General features: G+C 44.9%; 1 protein-coding gene across 4 annotated transcripts in view; it reads left to right on the top strand.

Moving 5' to 3' along the window:
- The window catches only part of kcnip2 (Kv channel interacting protein 2), a 125816-nt gene that overhangs the window by 81983 nt on the left and 22727 nt on the right, over positions 1-21106 (top strand). Inside the window, exon 1 of one of the 4 annotated variants that reach the window (XM_035407419.1) lies at positions 2501-2733. The exons of the other annotated variants lie outside the window; for them this stretch is intronic. Within the exon in view, the coding sequence (XP_035263310.1) occupies positions 2616-2733 (118 nt within the window). The 5' untranslated portion in view covers positions 2501-2615. Of the gene's footprint in view, positions 1-2500; positions 2734-21106 lie in introns of those variants that run through there. 4 annotated transcript variants of the gene reach the window in all.

Here is a 21106-nt window from a genome sequence, read left to right as displayed (position 1 = left end):
TCCCCTGCTCATCACATCACAAACCTTGAAGTGAGAATTCAGTTGTCAGTTGACCTGCCTGGTTAAATAAAGCTACAGTTAATTCAAAGTAAACTTTTGAAAAGGGTCAATGAATGGGAGTTGAATTCTTGACCCACGTTCGTGCAGCTATTTATTACGCACACACATTTGTACACGCCAACCTCCTGCACCCACAAATTCTGAATGAGTTTTCCCCTTCAGAGTCGGGGGAGATCCCCAAGGGTTGATGGGAAGTTGTTGATTAAGGATAAACCGCAGAAGGTGTCACCTGATGTTAAAAATACAGCAAACATCCATCCCCCCCCCCCTCTTTGTCTCCCGGCTTTCTCGAAACGGTGAACAGAAAAGGAGGGGGAGGGCGGGTTCTTTTGAAAATGAAAACGAGCCTCAGCCATTGGTGGGTTTGCACCGATCTTTGTTTTCCAGCCGCCCGCTCTTCCATTGAAATGAAAAATAAACTCCCAGGAGGTGTATTTACATGTGCCGAACGATCCGCTGACAGCAGGAGACGAGAGGGTCTTTGCCTCGCTCTCTCTTTTTTGCCCCCTCTCTCTCTTTCTCTCTCCCTTCCTCACTGGCTCATTCATGTTCTCCTCATTCTGTCCTGAATCCCATTAAAGGGGCCCTATCAGCTAATCCACATGCCTCTGTTCAGTTCCCCTGTCTCCTACAGGGAAGCCTGTGTCTAAACATCACTGGAGCAGCACTGCTGTTTTTAGTTACAGTACTGCAGGGGCTCTGTGCCTCTCAACAACATCAGTGTTTTTGTGAGAGTGTGTGTGTGTGTGATATGAGTGTGTATGTGTATGTGTGTGTGTGTTTGTGTGGTATGGGTGTGTATGTGATATGTGTGTGTGATGTGTGTGTGTATATGGTATGAGTGTATGTGTGTGTGTGTGTGTGTGGTATGAGTGTGTGTCTGGATGTGAGTGGTATGAGTGTGTGTGTGGTGTGAATGTGCTTGTGTGTGTATGTGTGAGTGTCTGTGTGTGGTATGAAAGTTTGTGTGTGTGTGGTATGAAAGTTTTGTGTGTGTGTGTGTGGTATGAGTGTGGGTCTGATATGAAAGTTTCTGTGTGTGTGTGTAGTATGAGAGTTTGTGTGTGCCTCCATCTCCGTCTCTCTGCCTGGCTGATGTGAAATCGCTCATGCTGACACGCTGAGAGAGAGCTGCTGTGCTTGTGTACACAGACTGATGTATGCGCTGTGCCTGGCTGGCGCTGTCACACGGGGGCCGATGAGGGGGAGGGGGGCGTCGGCTGTCTGGGAATTAAACGGTTTTTATAATGAACCTCCCCAGCCTTGGGTTAAACAAGCTTGTGAATGCTTTCATCATCAATAGCCAAGGCCTCCAGCTATGTTCCCTACTCATGCGTCTGTAACCAGCGGCAGGGAAGATTAGTGCTGCGCTTTTGCTCTCTCTCTCTCTTTCTGTCTGTCTCTCTCTGTCTCTCTGTCTGTCTCTTCTGTCTGTCTTTCTGCCTCTCTCTCTCTCTTTTGGAGCTGGGACACAGTAGCGTGTCTTACCCAGTATTGTATGTCAGTGTAAGTCTCACACAAATAGAGTCATAAAGGACTCCATCAGAGTGCAGTGGGGGAAGTCGCACGCTCACTCAAAACTAATTCTAATGCCCTTAATGAAGCGGTGGGGTGGGATAACCATTATACCCTCCTTATCAAATTCAGCTTGGGAGTGTGCTGTGTGCTGTATGTAAAGGTTGTTCCTTCTGGAATAAGATGCTGCTGGGCTGGTATTTCTGTATGATGCAAAGACCCGTAAAATAAACAAAACTGTAAAAAGACAAAACATCCTATTAGCTGTTTCAAAGTTTTTGCCATTCATGACACAAGAATGTGTCCCGCCACAAGTTACCTTGGAAACAATATTAAGTAAACAAGTGCAGGAAGCATCTTTGGAATGGACCAGGAGGGCAAGCATTACCTCTCCCTCTCCATTTCCCTCTTCCTTTCTCTCTCCCTCTATTTCTCTCCCCCTCCCAGCTTCTCCTCTCCCTCTCTTCCTGTCGACAGCCCAGCATCTCTCTCCCCCTCTTCCTCTCTTTCTCCTCCCTCCCTCTTCCTGTCCATCTCTTCTTATCTCTCTCCCACTCTTACCTCTCTCCCTCCCTCTCTCCCTGCCTCGCTCGGTTTCTCACACTCAGACTTGCTCAGCTGAAGGAGGTGGAGGCTCATTCGTCTCCCGGCTCCTCTTTCTCATAGGTGTTTTTTTTTTGGGGGGGGTTCTCCCTGCTCGCCGGAGAGCCCGTTGGTGACCCCAGGAGACGATCGACAAAGGAGGGAGGGGGGGGAGCAGGGCTTAACCCAGAGTACGATCAGTCTGCCCTCACTTCGACTGGCTTTCCCCCCCACCAGGGGTGGCGGAAACCCCAGGGGCCTCTGGGATTGAAAACAGGGGAGAGAGAGGGGAAGGGGGGAAAAAAGACAAGTTTGGGGGAGGGGGAGGGAGGGGGGGCGAAGGACACACAGGAAGATCGTCTCCGTGCTCTGCTTACTTGCTGAGCCTGGGGGGGTGACAGGGAGCCGGGCTCGCCAGTGGGGGCCAGGGACATGCCCTGCCATGACACGGGTCTGCCATGGACGTGGACGGCCTTGAAGTCATAGCTGTCCTGGTGGTGATGGGACTCTTCGTCAAGGTGCTGGAGCAGTTTGGACTTTTCGAACCTGTGGGAGCAGGAAGTGGAGGAGAGGAAGGTAAATCAGGGTGGGAGGATGGGGGGGTGGTGTGTTTGTTGTTTTGGCCCAGCTGTCTATGCCCGGGGGGTCTGGTGCTAGAGTGAGATGGTGGAGAGGTGGCAGAGTTGTCATTTATTTGAACTTCAGTTGTGATAATTGTCTGTACTGCAACCGCATTTTATTATTTTTACTTTTATTTTATTTTATTTTTGGGGGGGGTGTGGTCTGTGTAACTAAAGTAACAGCTGGCTTCTAAACTTTTGGAATGTAAATGGTGATGGAGGGTGCCTCTCTTCTCTCTCTCTCTTTCTCATCCTTCACTACTGTCTTCCTGTCAGTCTCTCCCTCTCTGTCATTCCTGCTGACTAATATCTGGACAGCCCCTGTAGATGCTATGAGGGAGGTCTGATACCGCCGTGCCTTCAGCACGACGGTCAGAGCCGCCCGTTCGCCACGGCGCCCCCCTCGCGTTCCTCTCGCGGTAAACGCGCCGCGCGCCGCGTGCCGTTCCGCGCGTCTGCGGCAGCCAATCCGATAGCCCCGCGGCGCGGAGCTCTGTCGTGCCGCCCGGACGCCTGCGTGGGGAGATAAGGCTTTGAAATTAGCATGAGAAATAACTTCGCCCCGGTACGCCGTCTGCCGCCGCCCGAGAGGCGGAACGAGACGATCCCCCCACCCCCCCCCGCCCCACGTAATCTCGCCGCGGCTTGCCGGGCGAGGCGGGTACGAAAGTCACGAAAAAGCTCCTCTGTCGAATAATGAGAGGAACAGACTGTGACCGTGGGTCTAGAATGTTCTTACTGCTGTCGAAATGCTGAAACATTCTGAGCTTTCTAATGACTGCGGCTGAGGGGAAATCCAAGGCGGCCGCGCAAGTGGAGCCGGGTTTGAGTGCTTGAGAGGAAATCATTTCCCCAGAAAGGCGGTCGAAGAGTTTCCTCGAAACAGAGGATGTGGAAGAGCGTTCAGTCAACACGACAGCTCGGGTGTCGGTTTTCCCGCTGGGTGAATTCGCTGGAGTGTGTGTAACTGCCACGGGAGAGCATGCTCACATGTACCACAGAGATATGAGAGGGGACTTTGACAATGTTGGGCACAGATTTGATTTTGTGTTTTGAACAGCATGTTGTGTGTTTTGGTTCTGAGCAACATATTTAAAAGGGCACACAGGCATGTGTTGTTCTTCAGTACAGTAAGTGGACATGTAAAGTTGCTGAAAGATGTCATTAATTATGGTCACAATGACATTGCTTAATAAACATGAGACCCTAGGTGGCAATCTGATTCCCTTGAGCAATGTCTCTCCTGATTGGATATTTTATTTGAGCTGGGAGCTTTACAAATGCACTACCATGCAGTAATGGGATGACACAGTAGCAGACATGTAACCGCATAAATGGAGTCCAAAAAGGTTTGCTGCTTGTGAACCACAAACTAAAATATCGGCCAGAAATGGCTCATTAGGGTTTACAATCAATTCACCCAATCAGCTGAAAGAAACAATGCGTCCCTCTTTGAGGACAATAACATGAGATATTAACAGTAAACTAAGTAAACATGAAAGGAAATTAATCAGACACAACTTAAATGGTTCAGTTGCAGTATACGATGTATACATGAACGGGGAAATGTAAAATGCACAGAATTGTGTGCTAGAGCTAAGAAATAACTGTTCTCTATTGTCTCCAGAGTGATACACTGAAAAAAAAATGTATTACTGTCTTTTGATGAGTTATGAGGTTATTAGCAAACAGATGGCTAATGATGATAATAAGAAGTGGTTAATGGAACTAATTGTTCTGAAAAAGTTATATGATTAATGGAGTTGTTTTGACATAGTGTCTGATATAGAACTGTAGTATAGTATAGTGTATATACAATATGTACAGGAAATTTACTCAAAACAGCAGAAATAATATCACCCATACACTACAGGCTTACTACTGTTTATTAAACTTTGAAAAGGCAAACTCTGAGTCAATATACAGATACTGATTCATGATTTTTTTTTTCTTATAGTGCAATCACACCCATATATATGAAGTATGCCAGGTGTAACTGAAGATCCCTTCCAGTGCTGTGCTTGTTATAGGCTGAAAAACTGGCAGTTCAGACTTAGCAATTGAGGTGAGGCCATTAATCAGTGCTTATCGCCCGCTTTAATCGCTCAGCCAAGTGCTGAGCAACGGTGAGAACCAGCAGACGCTGCAGCTCTCCAGGACCGGGGAAGGCCGCCCCTGGGACGCAGGTACCGAGGCTGGGAAGCAGCGTCTCCTTCCCCAGCCTGCTCAGGGAACTTCGGCGGTCGTTCCACAAACAGATGTTTGCTTTGTGCTGTCTGAGCTGCCTCTTCATTCACGTACGGGGTTAGCCAGCGCACCATCCCCCCCCCCCCCCAACTTGTGGTCCGATCAGCCGCGCCATCGAATTGAATTGCAGTCATTTAGCGGATGTCCTTGCCCACGGCGATTTGCTAAAGGAAGTATGTAAGTGCTTTCGTTGGGGTCTAAAGTGCAAGGGAGCTGCTACAAGGGATAAGAGTACATGCATGCTCACTGTCAATAACTCTGATGAGAGTCGCACGACTCAATTCAGTCGGCTAACCCGACCGGACAACTATTGATGTCATTCTATTTTGTGAACAATTACGTGTTCATTAAAGTCTTTTTTCCCCACAAACAAATCAATGACACATGCAGACTCGAGGAGAGTATTCAGGCGATTCAGAACTCCAGTATCAAAGGCCAATGTGAAAAGCATAGTTACTGTGGGTGCCAGATCCTGAAAATGGCTTTTTTTTTTTGTGTGTGGAGAACCGACGTGTGCAATAAGTGCGGACCTTTCATCAATCTTTGCCATTAGCTGGTGTTCCAGGCAGGTCTGGATAATGCAGTCTTTGATGTGGCAGTTTCAGTGCACCGATTTGCTCATTTGAAAGGAGCAGATTGAGAGAGGGAATCCCCTGTGTGTAATCCGGTGTGGTTGGCACAACCTGTGCTGCACTTTTAACCGTTCGTAAAAGGCAGCTAATGCCCATATGCACACACATTGTACTTTTGCGTCATGTTGACCACAATATTTTGAAAAATAATGTGGACATTTAAATTGAACCTTGGATTAACGCCCTACGTAGACTACTTTATCAGGATTTACAAGTGGTGGCAATTGCCTTTGAAATTAACGGCAGCTTTGTTCAGCACTTTACGAGCTGTAAATGGGTATCAGGCCAGTTAAAAAAGTTATAGGTCATTGTCGCACAAACAATGAAAGACTGCAAGCTCCCAATAAAACTCCTATCAGCAAAGCAATTTGCTAGAAAACTAGACAGCTAGTATTTCCTTGAGAACCAGAAACTGCAGACGAAGGTGCTGTGGGTATCAATTGTTTGTCATTTAATCGATTAAAGGATTCTTTCAAATGTTTTATATTTGTGCAAACCTTCTACTCACGCTGTGACTCGCCCATTGGGTAATTCCCTCCCCCACCCCCCACAGCCCCACAACCCCACAACCCCACAAGCCACAGGAAGCTGAATACATTCCAAAAAAAACCAGCCCAATAAATGTTTTCCCCTTGTATTCCATGATTTTCCCTCTTCGTTCAATTTGGAAGTCCCAGTCATATTTGTAGTCATTTCTAGCTCATTTATTCTTGTCCTCCTCCTTTCTCATTAGCCAGTTTGCAAGGGTCTAAATGCTCTCCCTCTCCTCTGAAGTGTCTCTCCATGCAGTGCTGTCTTACACTACGCTGTCCGCCAGCTAAGCCTCCTCTGCTGTTTTTCACTACGCTGTGCGCCATTGCATTGCATCAGACGAGCACGCTATCTGTGCACATGGCTCAGAGAGGATAAAGGGACTCCATCAACCAGAGGCATCTCTCTCGCTCGATGAGACAGAGGCAAACCTGGAGACTTTAACCCTCCCAAAGTTTCGCACATAACTGGTTCAGCCAGTTATGCGTGAAGCCGCTTGCACAGTCAGAATTCACTGCCAGGCTGCTGGGTGTACTGTTCGCTAGAACCTAGCACCATAGCCCAATGGAAGACCACTCTTGGCCACACTTAGCCAAACTTAGCCTCCCAAGCTTAGCCCTGAAAGGCAGAAGCTGCCGGTAGAGCTAGTAACAGTGCTGTATTTTGAAAATGCCTTAAAAGTCATGTTGCAGTGTATCAAGACAAATAATTTTTTTTTTAAAAGTACATTGTTTTTTCAGATACAACTTATTTTATGAAGAAGTACTTTTTTCAATTGAGTTTTAGGAGTCCAATACAGCATATAACAGAAGTTCAGACTACCCAATAATTCCCTCTCCTTCCAGCAGTAGAGCAAGCAGAGAAATGGGAGGGGGTGTGTGTTTGTTCTGTGCACAGTAGATTCTTCTGTTTGAATCTCATCCTTGTTTCTGTTTGGTTGAAACAAGGATCACATTGTCAAACTGACTTGGCATAAAACAGTTTACCTGGAGAACATTGTGTCTTGGGTATAGCTCTGTGCCTGTACCATACCTGGATGTTTTAAGTTTGTTTTGTGTGTGTGTGTGCGTGAGTGTGTGTGTGTGTGTGTGTGTGTGCGTGTGAGTGCGTGTGTGAGTGTGTGCGAGTGTGTGCGTGTGTGTGAGTGTGCGTGTGTGTGTGTGTGAGTGTGTGTGTGCGTGTGTGCGCGCGTGTGTGTGTGTGTGTGCGTGTGAGTGCGTGTGTGAGTGTGTGCGAGTGTGTGCGTGTGTGTGAGTGTGCGTGTGTGTGTGTGTGAGTGTATGTGTGTGGGTGTGTGTGTGCGTGTGAGTGCGTGTGCGTGTGTGTGTGTGTGTGTGTGTGAGTGTGAGTGTATGTGTGTGGATGTGTGTGTGTGTGTGAGTGTGTGTGTGTGTGGATGTGTGTGTGTGTGGATGTGTGTGTGTGTGTGTGTGTGTGTGTGTGTGAGTGTGTGCGTGCGTGCAATGTGCTGAGCCGTTAAGCGCTGGATGCATCTGTGCGGCAGTATTGGCCCTTATTAACAGACTCCTGCGCAGCAGATAAAGTGATTTTGCCCCGCTTGATGGGCCCTTATCTGGGTACAGGCAGAATGAGAGATTTGGAAGGACACCACCTTATCAGATAACCAGCAGCTGGTGCCAGGGGGCACATAGTTTTTTTAGTTTTCTGTGAGGGAGGGTGGAAATTCGGTGGAGTTTTTGGAGCATTGCTCGTTCAAGGGGACCGTTCCAGCTGTTAGACTCGTCCCCATTACATCCTCTACCCTTCCCCTGTAAGAGAGACACGGCCTATCGATTTTCCTTTTGTTCTTTCCCCTTTTTCCATTTTAGTGGCATTTATAATGCTCGCCCTGATGAGCAGGGAAGGCAAAGCCTCTCAGATAAATCGCCAAACGCTGGCCATTTTTCTCTCGAGGCGATACAGCGCAGAGTGATGGGACGGCCCAGGGAGAATAATCACAGCTGCCTCCACGGAACACAGCTTTTCTGGGAACCTGCTCAGTCTTTTAAGGCAAACCAACAAGACTGTCACGCTGATCAAGCGTTTAACTCCTGGGTCAGACTGACCGTTTAGAGTTCTCATACCATCTAGAAATATCTAGCCTTGAAGAGAAACACAAGTTTTTCATGTTCCGCCATACTACAGTGCTCTACAGAGCTCCTGTTTTAGAAGCATTTGCTGCTAAAAGTTGACTTGTGCTAACTGGAAAAATAACGAATACATCCTAATTTACTGATTAGGATGTATTAGTGTGCTCCTAAGTTTAAAAAAAAAAAAGTTAGCATAGCGCCCTGGTGTAGTTGATTAACCTGGCTCTTATATTTCCACCATATTGCACCTCATGGCCAAGACATTCCAATAAAGGTTGGTGAAATAGAAGTTGACTGTGGTGTGGAAAGAATGCTGTGCACTGTTTAAGCTTCTGCTGGGGAATGTCTTAGTATCTGGGCAGCTACAAAATAGAATTTAGAACTGCTAGCTTACTGTACGAGAGACGATGCTTTATGATACTGACCTCAGCAACATCCGAGTGTCCTACTGAATGTAAATGAGCATCTCATAGCAGCTTTAGCATTTTTTTACAGCTGTAATGAATTCATATTTTGCCTCACTGTGGGTATGCAAATCAAATGTGCATAAATCCTGTATGCATGCATTACTGAGATGGTAAATTAGCAAGATACGTATTTCTTAAATGCAGAAACAATTCCTGTCAGATCTCAGGATGTGTGTGTATGCACGGTAACATATATACTTTGTGTTTATATACACAGTGAGCTCCAAAATGATTGGGACAAAGACATATATAGAATTGGCTCTGTACTCAACGATTTTAGATTTGTAATCAAACAATTCACATGTTGTTACATTGCAGATACTCAGCTTTAATTAAAGGGTATTTTTTAAATACATTTTTGTTTCACCATGTAGAAATTAAAGCACTTTTATATATAACCCCCCCCCCCCCACATCAGGGCACTTATAATGCTTGGGACATATTAATGTTATGAAAATGAAAGTAGTCATGTGTAGTACTTTGTTGCATATCCTTTGCATGCAATGACTGCATTAAGTCTGTGGCCCCTAAACATCACCAGGTGCTTCTCTGGTGATGCTCTGCCAGGCCTGTAATGTAGCCATCTTCAGTTCCTGTTTGTTTCAGGGGCTAGTTGCTTCAGTTTTCTTTTCAGGATATGAAACACACGTTCAGTCTGATTCAGATCAGGTGAATGACTTGGCCAGTCAAGAATTTTCTAGTTTTTGGCTTTGAAAAATTCCTTTGTTGCTTTAGCAGTAGGTTTGGGATCATATTCTTTCTGTAGGATGAAGCACCATCCTTAAGTTTGGAGGCATTTGCTTGAACTTCAGAAGATAAGATGCTTCTGTGCACTTCAGAATTAATTCAGTTACAATATCAGTGAAGACAAGTGTCCAGTTGTTGTGACAGCCATACATGTCCAAACCATAACGTCCCCACCACCATGTTTCACAGATGAGGGTGGGGAGGTGCTTTTGATCTAGGGAAGTTCCTTTTGACCACCATACTTTGCTCTTGCCTCACTCTGATACATGTGAATCTTGGTTTGATCTGTCCACAAGACATTTTTTTTCCAGAACTCTGCAGGCTCTATTAGGTACTTCTTAGCAAACTGCAACCTGGCCATCCCGTTTTTGCAGCTAACCATTGGTTTGCATCTGGCAGTGTAGTCTCTGTAGTTCTGTTTGTGAAGTCACTGACACATCTACGCTTGCATCCTGATGATTGCTTCACATCTGTTGGACCAATGTTTGGGACGTTTTTCATCATTATGCCAAGAATTCTTTGGTCATCAACTGCAGAGGTCTTCCTTAGCCTACCAGGCACTTTGTAATTGCTGAGCTCACTAGTTTGTTCGTAATGATGTTCCACACAATTGATTTTGTCTAAGATTTGCCATATGTCTCTAACTGTTTTTTATTTTTATTTCTCAGCCTCATAATGGCTTCCTTGACTTCCCTTGGTTCAGCGCTGGTCCTCATATTGACAAACACCAAAAATAGACTCCAAATGCAATCAAAAGCCTAGAATCAAAACTAGATACTGAAAGCTCTCATATACCTGCATTAACAAAGTAAGTGGACACACCCGACTAATCAGAAGCACCTGTAAAGTCAAATCAGAATGTATAAAAATGCCCTTTAATAAAAGCTGAGAATCTGCATTTTAACCACATGTGAATTGTTTGATTACAAATCATGAATTGTGGAGTACACAGCCAAATAAAGCAAGAAAATATGCCTTCGTCCCAAACATTATGGAGCTCACTTTAAATATATATGTATATCATGATTTTTTGTTCCATAATTAAACATGAAATAGAATGTTGTCACATCCCCAGGCACCATATGTTCATCTCTATCTGTTCACAAGGCTCTCTTGCATACTAATGAGGATGACATTATCTAATTATACTGCCAGAGGCACGTCTGGGATGGGAATCAGAATGACTGACAGGTCCAGCCTAAATCGTTACAGGTGAATGGTGAAGGTTTAAAGCCCTCTCAACCCTCTCACGGGCACTGTTTGTTCCTCCCTGTCTGTTCCTCCGTTTATATTCGACTGACTGTCCTTACCTCCCTGCCAGCCTGCTCGGGAATGATTAATAGCGCTAATGCTTTATTCTGATGGTATAATTACTGAGAAGAAGCAGGCATCTCTGTGCTGAGGCACTTCTGACTGCAGACCTTATGCGAACGTGCACTTCTCTCCGATTAGCATTCATCGCGCTCGTGACGAAATTTCAATCAATGAGAAAGCAATTAAATGCCTTTAATAAGTTCCAGAATCCATAGCAATAACTGTGCCAAGTCATACAAGAGCTCATTCACCTGTTTTGGGATTTGAACCAAATTCTCCCAGTCCATAGAACAGTGACATTACCACACTTGACCCTGCAATATGTTCATATAAAACGCCCCTCCTGCATTAGCCACGTTGCCTTGTGCGACAGATGTGACCTGTACTTTTGAGAGCCTAAACCTCAGGATCCAAACAGACGTCCGTTCGGCTTTGAGCAAACTCATCCGGCGTACGCGCGGGTCCATATTGCACATTCGAACGTGTTTTCATAGCACTTTCTTTAAGAGCGCCTCTGCGCATCTGTACTATGAAGGTTGCATTTAGTTAAACGGCACTCAAAGGAAATAAATCTTTTAAAAACAAACGAAAAACAAGAGGCAAATGAAAGACAATCCGCCAATCAATGCAGCAGTCTGGCTGCATCGGGCGATGCGTTCGGGTTCCACCGCAGGGATTCTGCAGGAAAGCGCCGACACTCCCATAGCTTTTAACACCATATCCTTTCGAGACCCGGAAGAAAAAACCTTGTACATTTTTTTCGCGTAATGCAAGGGTTTTGGATAACAAAAACATGTGGCAGTGAAACTATTTTCAGAAAGCTTATTTATTTAATTTTTATTGAATATTCTTTGTAGGTTTCAGTGTAGTTGAATACATGGTTGTTGAGATTAATACCAGAGACTCATGTCCCCTACAGGGGACAGAAAATGAATTTCCGTGTCTCGGGAGGACTTAGGCTGCCACGTTGCTCACATAGCATTTAAAGATTTCACGCCAGTTGAAGTCCAATTACCCAAAAGAGGAATCTTTTTTTAATGTTTATTCATGAATGGGTTGGCTTTCTGTGAAACGGGGAATCTAGGTACACTACTCAGAATGCTTTATAAACAGTGTTTGAAAATGGATAGATCATTTTTGAGGGTGTGGAATACATCACAGTGCTTGTGTGTGCGTGTGCATGTGTGGGGGTGTACTATCCCACAATCATGGTCGGCCAGAAACACTGGCTGTAACATTCCTTTCGATATTTTACGAAATCCCATGCAAATATATTCCCCGCTCGTCAGCCCCCCCTACCCCCCCCACCCACCTCATCCCCCCGCGCTCTCTATAGAGAGAGCTATAGGGTTCGGCTCAGTTTGAATTTCAAAGATATGATAAATAAAGCGTGTGGTGCTGCGGCCCTCAAACGACGGCAGGGCCCGGCTTTCAAATGCAAATGGAAGATTATGTAGCGCGCTTCTCCGCCGTAGGTATCGGCGTTTAGGAGAAAATCCTTCAAGGCCATCAAACTGGGCATAAATTATGGAAGGGCTTCTTTATGGCTCTTTTTTTTATTTGCCATCTGCCATTAGGAGGCTGTTCCGTAGGCATTTCCCGGCACTGAGACTTTTTAATGCTTTGTTGTGGAGCAACTTTGCCGACTCGACGGCGGCGGGGCGGCGTTCGAAACTTCGCTGCGGGTTTCTGGGCCGCGCCCCGGCACCACTGAGACCGGGCTCGGCAGGGCCGAAGCATATCGATAATAATCAGAGCTTGTTATCTAATCGGGTTAAATAATTGAATAATTAGGATCGCTGTCACTCGCTTGTGCTCATATCTGGGATTGAGTCATGCCCTGAAATGAATTAAAAGCCAGACAGTGGTGATACTTTGTCCGCTGTCCATCATTTTTGGGCCCCACCCCTCAGGTCCCTTGTTGGGTCCATTGCATTTGTGGTCCTCTCCACTGCAGAGTGTGTGCCATTAATTATGACTTACCTTGATCCTGAAGACCAGGTTGCTTAATTTAACATTTTTCTATATACATTACCCATCTATATGGCCAATTATTGGTATTATGTATCTGAACTTTTTATGTGGAGGCTTTCAATATATATATATTTCAATATATACAGGTCTTCACTTTTTCATTGTATTTCCAGACACCTTTTTTCCTTTGATTTCTCCCAGAGAATTCACTTTCTGTCGTGCTTTGTGACAGTTTCATTGCAACATATTTGCATTAACTTTTACCAAACCTTGGGATTTATTGATTTATCCACAGTGAAGCACATCATCACAATGATTCAGTTTAAACACCTTACCCAAAGGGCGCAGTGGGCGGTGCCAGCTCGGGATTTGTCCCTGTAACATTGTGGTTCCTGGTTCCGTACCCCAACCACTACCGCGCACTGCCACCCAGGGCCTGGCACCACGGGCACTGCCAGCCTTCGCATCTGCCACCTTCACACTTCCCTTTCCGAGGCTTTGCCTCACAGCTCAGAGACGAGACGCGCGCAGCTGGAAAGGGAACATAACGGGATTATTATTAGAATACGACTGAATGGCTTTGCGGAGGTTTTCCATCGTGCGGCTCATTTAAATGTTCGGTTTCAAAGAAACGGGGGCTGAGGAAAGCGCCTCAGAAATCCGCGAATAAAGCCTGGGGGGGTCGAGCCGCGCGCGCGAATTAAGTCCCCCCCCCCCGCGCGGCTCTGAATGACGCCGGCTGGGGAAAACACCGCAGCGAGAGCCCGCCTCCAAGCAGTGCGTCAAATCACCGCTCCCGCAGAAAAGGAAGAAGTGACGGAGAGCGGAGAGGGAGAAATGAAGGAGAGAAGGAGCAGGCCAGGGACGTTGCGGTACGATAAATGTGGAAAAATATTAGATGGCGGGGAGGCTGGAATGCACGGTTTCATTAGCAGTCCGGTCGGGGAAGGCGATCCTCCCGGGCTCCCAGAGGGTGGAGGGGCGGGGACCGAGAAGCCTGCCTGTTAGGGCGCAGCGGGAGGATACTGTCTCTCTGAAGAGCGGCTCGGGTTCTTGCATCCGGTTGCACCTCTGCACTCTGCACCGCCCCCCAACCCACCAGCCCCCCTTCCCATCCTTCATCTCCATGGATGCTTCAAGAAGTGTGCCCAGGGCTGTTCTGGGCCTGTGCCCCCTGCCCTTCTCCTCTGGTTCTCTGTAAGATGCCAGATTTGTGAGGGAGACTCCACCTGATTAGTAAGGAGCCCTGTCCTCACAGGCAACTTATGTATGAAGTCTCACATGCAGTATTGCACTTATTGAACACGTTACATACAGTAAATAGGTGATAGTAGTCAACAGGCATAGCTACATGCAGATCTCATAAAAGAACACAATGTCTTTCTTCGCTCTCCCTCTGTTTCTCTCTCTCTCTTTGTCTTTCTGTCTGGCTGTACTTGCACCATTTGTACTGTATGTGTATGGGAACAATATCCTCTCAGACAAGAATGCCCATCCCTGTTCCTGGAGATCTAGGTTTTTAGCCTAACCCTAACAAAGCCCACCTCATTCAACAGTTAGAAATCTCCTTGAACTGCTAACTAGTAGAATCAGGTGTGCCAAATTAGGGTTTAAACGAAACCGTACAGGACGGAAGAACAGGGTTGGGCAGCCCTGCTCTAAGGCACACTGGGCGCACTGGACTTTACTCATAAGTGTGCTGTGTCTGTGACAGAAATAAGTGTGGTGAAGAGTATCCGTAAGGCACAGGCCAAAACTGATACAGGAGAGGCTAATGGTCGCATTTCTGTAGTGTCATTGCCTCCGTGAAATCATTATTCCCCCAGAGTGGCCATAGCCACTCATTGAAAAATGACTCAAACAGCATTAGATGCAAAAAATAGCTACTTGTTGCTATTTATATTATAAGTACATCATAATCTTTTGATAGTACAAATGCTTTTAAAATCTAATCTGGGCTGCAGCAGTATGTGATATTATTACTTTCATACCTGAAAGGCTAATGGCCAATCTATGCTGTTTAAATAAGGTGTTTTTAATCCCCAAAAGTGGTACTGTCCAACATGACACCAGTTCAGAGGCCTTTAAACACTAAGTTCAATGTGTTCCATTACACCTTCTTAGTTGAAAAACATATATAAAAAAATATAATAGGATTTTGAAATGGTTTGAAATTGTTTTATTCCATGACAATAAGCAGTTTTTAGATAATTCAAATGAATGCCCAACATAGTTTCATAGCCCAAATTTTCATTTAGTATTGTATACCCTTATTGTATCTGGGATGTGATATGATCATTTTTAAAATAATAGACATATTAGGAGCCATTGAGTACAAACTATTATACTTTGCATTGCTGTTTATAGTTTATTATATATGTATATAATAAACAATGCATCCAGACAGTTGTGTATGAGTATACAGAGGTGGAAAGTCCAGGGATCAAAAAGTAAAAGTCCAACCATGAACTCAGCTAGCTGATTTCATTAATTAGCTCTACCTCCTGGGTGAAGATGTCATTTCAGAGAATGCCTGTTCTCTGATCCTGCCACAGGGGTCCACATAAAGTGATATAGGTATGTCAGTGATGTTTAATAATGTAAAAAAAAAAAAGTATTCAGATTATAAGACTAAAAAAAATATGATGCTATTTTTGTTTTAAAATTCATGCTGGGTAATATACTAATTTGAAGATGTTCAATGATGCACAAGTAATAAAAATATATATTACTTGTGAATATGCAAATGATTAAACATTTTGCTGTATATCTTCCTCTCCGATACCCATTCTGTCTGACAAGGCAAAATTTCATGGCTGTTTCAGAACCCCAAGGACATTTTTAAAGGAACTGAGCAGCACTTATAAAACCCTTTAAATTTTGTGTTTCAAGGTCCCTGATTTGATGGCAGCTTAGATGCCACCACTTTGGGCATTTCAAAACACTATCTTAAAAGTGTAAGCATACAATTACTCACGTTAGCATTTAGCATGTGCCCATGCCACACCTTGAGTACAACTACCATGCACCACAAAGGATGATTAACATACGCACTGAGCACTTTTTCTGATGATTAAATGCCATTTAAAGTGCATTCACACTCTAAGATAGGGTTTCAAAACAAACAACCTCCTGGTGTCATTTAATATCTTTTTTTACTCGCCAGTCCCCAGGTCTAATATATCAAGGTACAGAAGACGTGGAACATTGAAACGTGAAACGTGCGTAGCTAAAGACATCGCTGAGATGAGGAAGTCTTCTACAGTATACAGTAGTAGAGAAGCATTGAAGGCAGAGAGAGAGAGAGAGAAAGATCCTAACCAAGTACAGGCTCAGTGACCACACCTTAGCAATTGAAGAAGGCACAGAAATTATGACTACCCAAAGAGGAACGTATATGTAGTCACTGCAAGACAGGAAAGGTAGAGACTGAGATGCACTTCCTGCTGTATTGTGAAAAATATCCACAAATACTACATCAAAATTCCAAAACAAATTTTCCTCCTTTACAACTGAACAAAAGCTGCGAGTCCTATTAGGAGAAAAACCTACAGCCTCACATAGCTAAATATGTTTTGGCCTGTCTCAACCTGCGGGACAGTGAGTAAACATATAACAAGAAAGATTTATTGCGAACATAATAAAAAATTGAATTAATAGAGTATAGTATAATATGGTAGTAGTATAGTGCAGTATATTAATAGTTCATTTAATAGTTAATAAATGTTATGTTACTGTCATTCATGCTGTTATTGTTACTTCTTTACATTCTTATGATTGATTGTTGTAATCACTACACTTTGGCAATATGTATTTTTAAAGATATATCATGCCAATAATGCATTTGAATTTGAATTTGAGAGAGAGAGAGAGAGAGCTGCAGGCAGTCCAGAGAAGGGACTTTGTGGTGACAGCAGAGCTTCAGTCAGAGACTTGTCCCAGACACATCAATGAAATTAATAATTCATATTATCACAAACCCTGATGCTTATTATATGCTTCCTCGGGTGTTCAGCCTAGTGCTAGATAGATGTGTGCATGTGTGAGATCTAAATGATTACACAACCCAGTTAGAGTAGGCCGGCTTAACAAAGTTGACTTACTGTAGCTGAATTAACAAGCTGAATGAACAGCTAGCATTTAGCACTTATTTACACAAAACATTATTGCTTCCTGTGATATATGAATCATAAATAAAAACCAAAATGTTAGGTGATTTGGTGTTACTTTTGTGTTTTCATTTTGCAACCACTAGAGGGCAGCAGTAACCCGAAGAGTGCTGATTGATTTAATCTCACTTTACCCTGGAAGTATGAGGCCAATAGCACCTCGATTCTATGAACTGTCAGTCAAAATTGCCTGATGCTGACTCAGATCCTGCTCATGACAGCAGTGTTAGGGGGCACAGCTGGCTACTGTACTAGTTAGTACTATTGTACTGAACAGCTGTATGTCATATATGTGTACATGATAACATCACTATTCAGATATGGCTCCACGTACTGGTCCATTAAATAGCGATTGTATTGCAGCCTGTACTGGGTCTTGGGTGCGTGGGGGTGGGGGTCTGTGCCCACGAATGGAACGAGGGTTGGGTGTGTATGATGAGGGGGATGCAGTAAATTTGTCTCACTGATGCTGACTTTGTTGCTGATGCTGGGAGCAGGCTGTCAATGATGGCATAGTACTGGAGTAAATATGGTACAGAAGGAGCAGACGCCCTCATTATGGTCTGCAGTCCAAAAATACAAAAAAATCACCCAAAAACAAACCGACTTCCTCATTAAAAAAGAATGACTTGTTTTATAGAAGGGAATGTGATGTGTGAAAGCAAGTGTGTGGGTGTGTAGTGAAGTGTGTGTGTGTGTGTGTGAGAGAGAGAGAATGCAATGCCTCCCAAAGGCTGTACATGCTCCAAATTCCCAGTAATATCCTCATATGCTGATGTAAACATAACTGAGAAAGAGCAGCACGTATGCAAATAACTACATACGTTTACACACACACACACACACACACACACACACACACACACACACTAATAAATCAATTAATAAATCTAGAAATCATTCATAAATCAATGATGTATTTATATATGCAGCTGGTATTTGGAAAAGTATCACAAATTATTCAAACCTGAAGGAGATATGGAAACATCACACATGTACAGTGGACATTAACTCCAGCAGTCCTGTGTCTAGCAGGCCTATGAAGCCCCCTTTTGGAATTTTACTGGAATTGCAGTTAGCCTCCAGGAATAAATGAACCTCTTTCTGTGTCAGATCCCCCCTATCATTTGTGTGCTGCTTGAATATACCCATGTTTGTGGAGTATAATTAGAGGGTGTTTTGCACTAGGGACTTAAGAGACCTTATGTCCCCACCTCTCTTAGCTATGCTTGATTGACAACTCCCGTTCAAGTGTGTGCACTGTGCCTTCCCTCAGTGCAATCCTGCATGTAACCTGCCCTCTGTTGGTCATTTTCGGTCATTGCACTTCATTACTGATCACAAATGATGAAAAACAGAAATTCACTCATTGAATAATTTTCCAAATACAATTTAAACTGTTTTACAGTTCATTTATAACTGCAACACCAGACTAAGTATTGATATTTGATGAGACACCTCTAGCACTGAGTGGCTAGCAAACTTGTCTTGGGAATAGTGGAAAATATTAGGCCTATTAAGACTACTATTAAATAATTATTGAAAATTTTATAACATGATTTACTTACTGATTTAAACATTTGAAAATGAACGTATTAAAGGTTGGATGACTAATATTAAGCAGAAGTAATAATAAAAATAATCACCGTTACAACCACAACCATCAACAAACAACAATAATTAACAGCAGCCAACAATAACCAACAAAATCAACTAACAAGGAAACACGACTTATGTGGCACTGCTGTTAGCTTTCTTTAGCTTTCATTACAATGGTTATTCCTGAATTCTTCATTCCTCTTCAGACGCTTTCCCACTTTCTCATCTTATTTCCCTGAAGTGAGTGACAGTTGGCCCCGCCCCCCCTGAAGCCATCACCATTTTTCTCCTTTCAGTGTGCAGCATGGGCTGGTAATCTCCAAATCACACTGGCCTGTCTTACAGGAAGTGGGTTACGGTCGTCCCAGCAGGCTGCGCGGAGGGTGTGGCTATACGCATCATTCTTCCACTCACTCCCGTCCTATGGGGCGCTGTGTGAGAATGTGTGTGGGTTTCTGTGTCAGTGTGCCTGTGTGTGTGCGGGAGAGAGATGAGTGTGCTGTGCAGGTTGACGCGTGTGTATTTGTGTCCTGCCTGCAGGTGTATGCGGGAGATGGGGACTGTGGGAATCATTAAAGCTGAGGAGCGGGGTCGGCTGGACGGCGGCAGTTGGCAGATGGGTACACAGGGAGTCATGTGTCACATCTGTCGGCCCAGAGGCGGCGTGCCGCTCGCCGCCCCTTTTCCTACCCCGTCTCCCGGCCCCCTGGTGTTCCTCTGAGCGCACTCCTCTGACCCACTTAGAGACTTAGAACTGCTAAGGGTGGGGTTGTGGGGGGAGGGGGGGGGGGTGGCAGAGACTAAATAAATCTGATGGATAGAGGGACTACCTCCAATAGTGAGTCCTCCGCAGACAGAGAAGCACCACATGTAGAGTGTGGAGGAGTGTTTAGTCAAGTCGAGCTCCTGTTTCCTGCGCAAGGAGTGTGTAGTGTGATGGGGCCTGCGCAGTGCAGAGTAGATTAGCTCTCACGCGTGAGCAAGTAAACGCCTGCCATAGTTAGGGAGCGGACAGCGTCTCCGGGAACCTGCTTGATCAATCTGGGATCATCGGTCAAGGCTATGGTCCGGGATGTGGATGCTGTTTCTTGATGGTGGAGGTCAGGGAGGGAGGGAGAGAGACAGAGCGCGTCGCTAGGGAGGTGGGACAGCGGCCGTCGGAGCGCCCCCCACGGGCGTGAGGCTGGACCATGATGCTCTTCTTCCGGGAGGAGTGGGAGGTGGAGGGCTTGCAGACTGTGGGGATCCTGCTGGTCATCTGCAGCTCTCTGAAGCTCCTGCACTTCCTGGGGCTGATCGACTTCACCCACCCAGGTAAAAGTGGAGGGACAAGAAGATGGAGGAAATGAAAGGGGAGAAGTAGAGGCAATGGTTTGGAATACAATAATTAGATAAGTAAAGACCAAGGGGAAGGGTGGTGGATTAGAGGAAAGGTGGAGTTAAATTAACGGCAGTGCACGGAAGTGAGAGAGGTGAAGGTGAGGTTTAGATGAACGGTGGAGGTACATGATGGATCAGGGTGAAGTTAAGAGAAGGGCATGAGTATATGATGGAGAGAGATGGGTGGAGCTACTACAAATGTAGAGGGTAAAGGAAAGGTAAGAAGAAAGATGGAAGCGAGGAGGGGAGGGGGAATGCGACAGGAATGCGAACGGGGGAGCTGAGAGGAATGGTCTTATTAAAGATGGAGCAGGTGGAGTCGAGGCAGGAGGAAATCAGGAGGGAAGTGATGCAGATAAGAAAGGATGGATCAACTTTAAGTGAAGACAGAGTGTAGGTTAGAAAAAAAATAAAGGTAGGAATGGGAGAACTGGATTGAGACTCGGGTGCGGAAGGTTGGAGAAAAGGGGATGGACGTAAATGAAAAGAAGTGAATGGGCTGAATGGGTGGAGGGTGAGAATGAGAGAAGAGCAGTGGCACAGACAGCAGCCTGCATGATGTAATCAGAAATGAACCTCGTGGTGCAGAGAAATAACGTCACCAATAATATCATCCTGCGCTGCAGCTGGTGGGTGAAATATCATTGGAATGACTCTGCCTTGTGCATGTAAACATGATGTGGGGGAAAGAGGCCGTGTGCTTCAGTGAGCAGCTGGGTGTGTAGCCTCTGCTTGAGGCCTTGGCTCCCTCCAGCTGCTCCACATATGGACACCTCTCCCACAAACAATGCTTGGCTCCCACAGCAGTCCCTAAATTCTGTTGAATGTTGTTGAGGCACTTAATAGCATTGCAGGAACTCATAGTATTACTTAGTTATTGCAAAAATAACTTGGATGAACTGTGGATGGTTAATTTTGTTAGTTTTATTGAGAAGGTTAACAGGTTATTCTTCAGCCAAACTTATATTTCAGTACTTTGATTTGGGACAGTCTTGAAATTTTATTGACACTCCATGTTTTTTGTCTTTCCCAAGTCTTTCCCAATTTGAAGATAACTAGCTGGGGGGTATTTCTTGTAGGCTTGTTTGCAGCTTGCCTGAAACATTAATTCTCTGACTTTGACATAACTTATTTTGAACCAATAAATACAGTATGTTTTAATACTGTTTTGGTAACATT

Source organism: Anguilla anguilla, chromosome 2 (assembly GCF_013347855.1).
Source record: "Anguilla anguilla isolate fAngAng1 chromosome 2, fAngAng1.pri, whole genome shotgun sequence".
Classification (NCBI taxonomy): Eukaryota; Metazoa; Chordata; class Actinopteri; order Anguilliformes; family Anguillidae; genus Anguilla; species Anguilla anguilla.
Note: the sequence above shows the minus strand (reverse complement) of the source record. Positions and strands in the feature narration are given on the sequence as shown.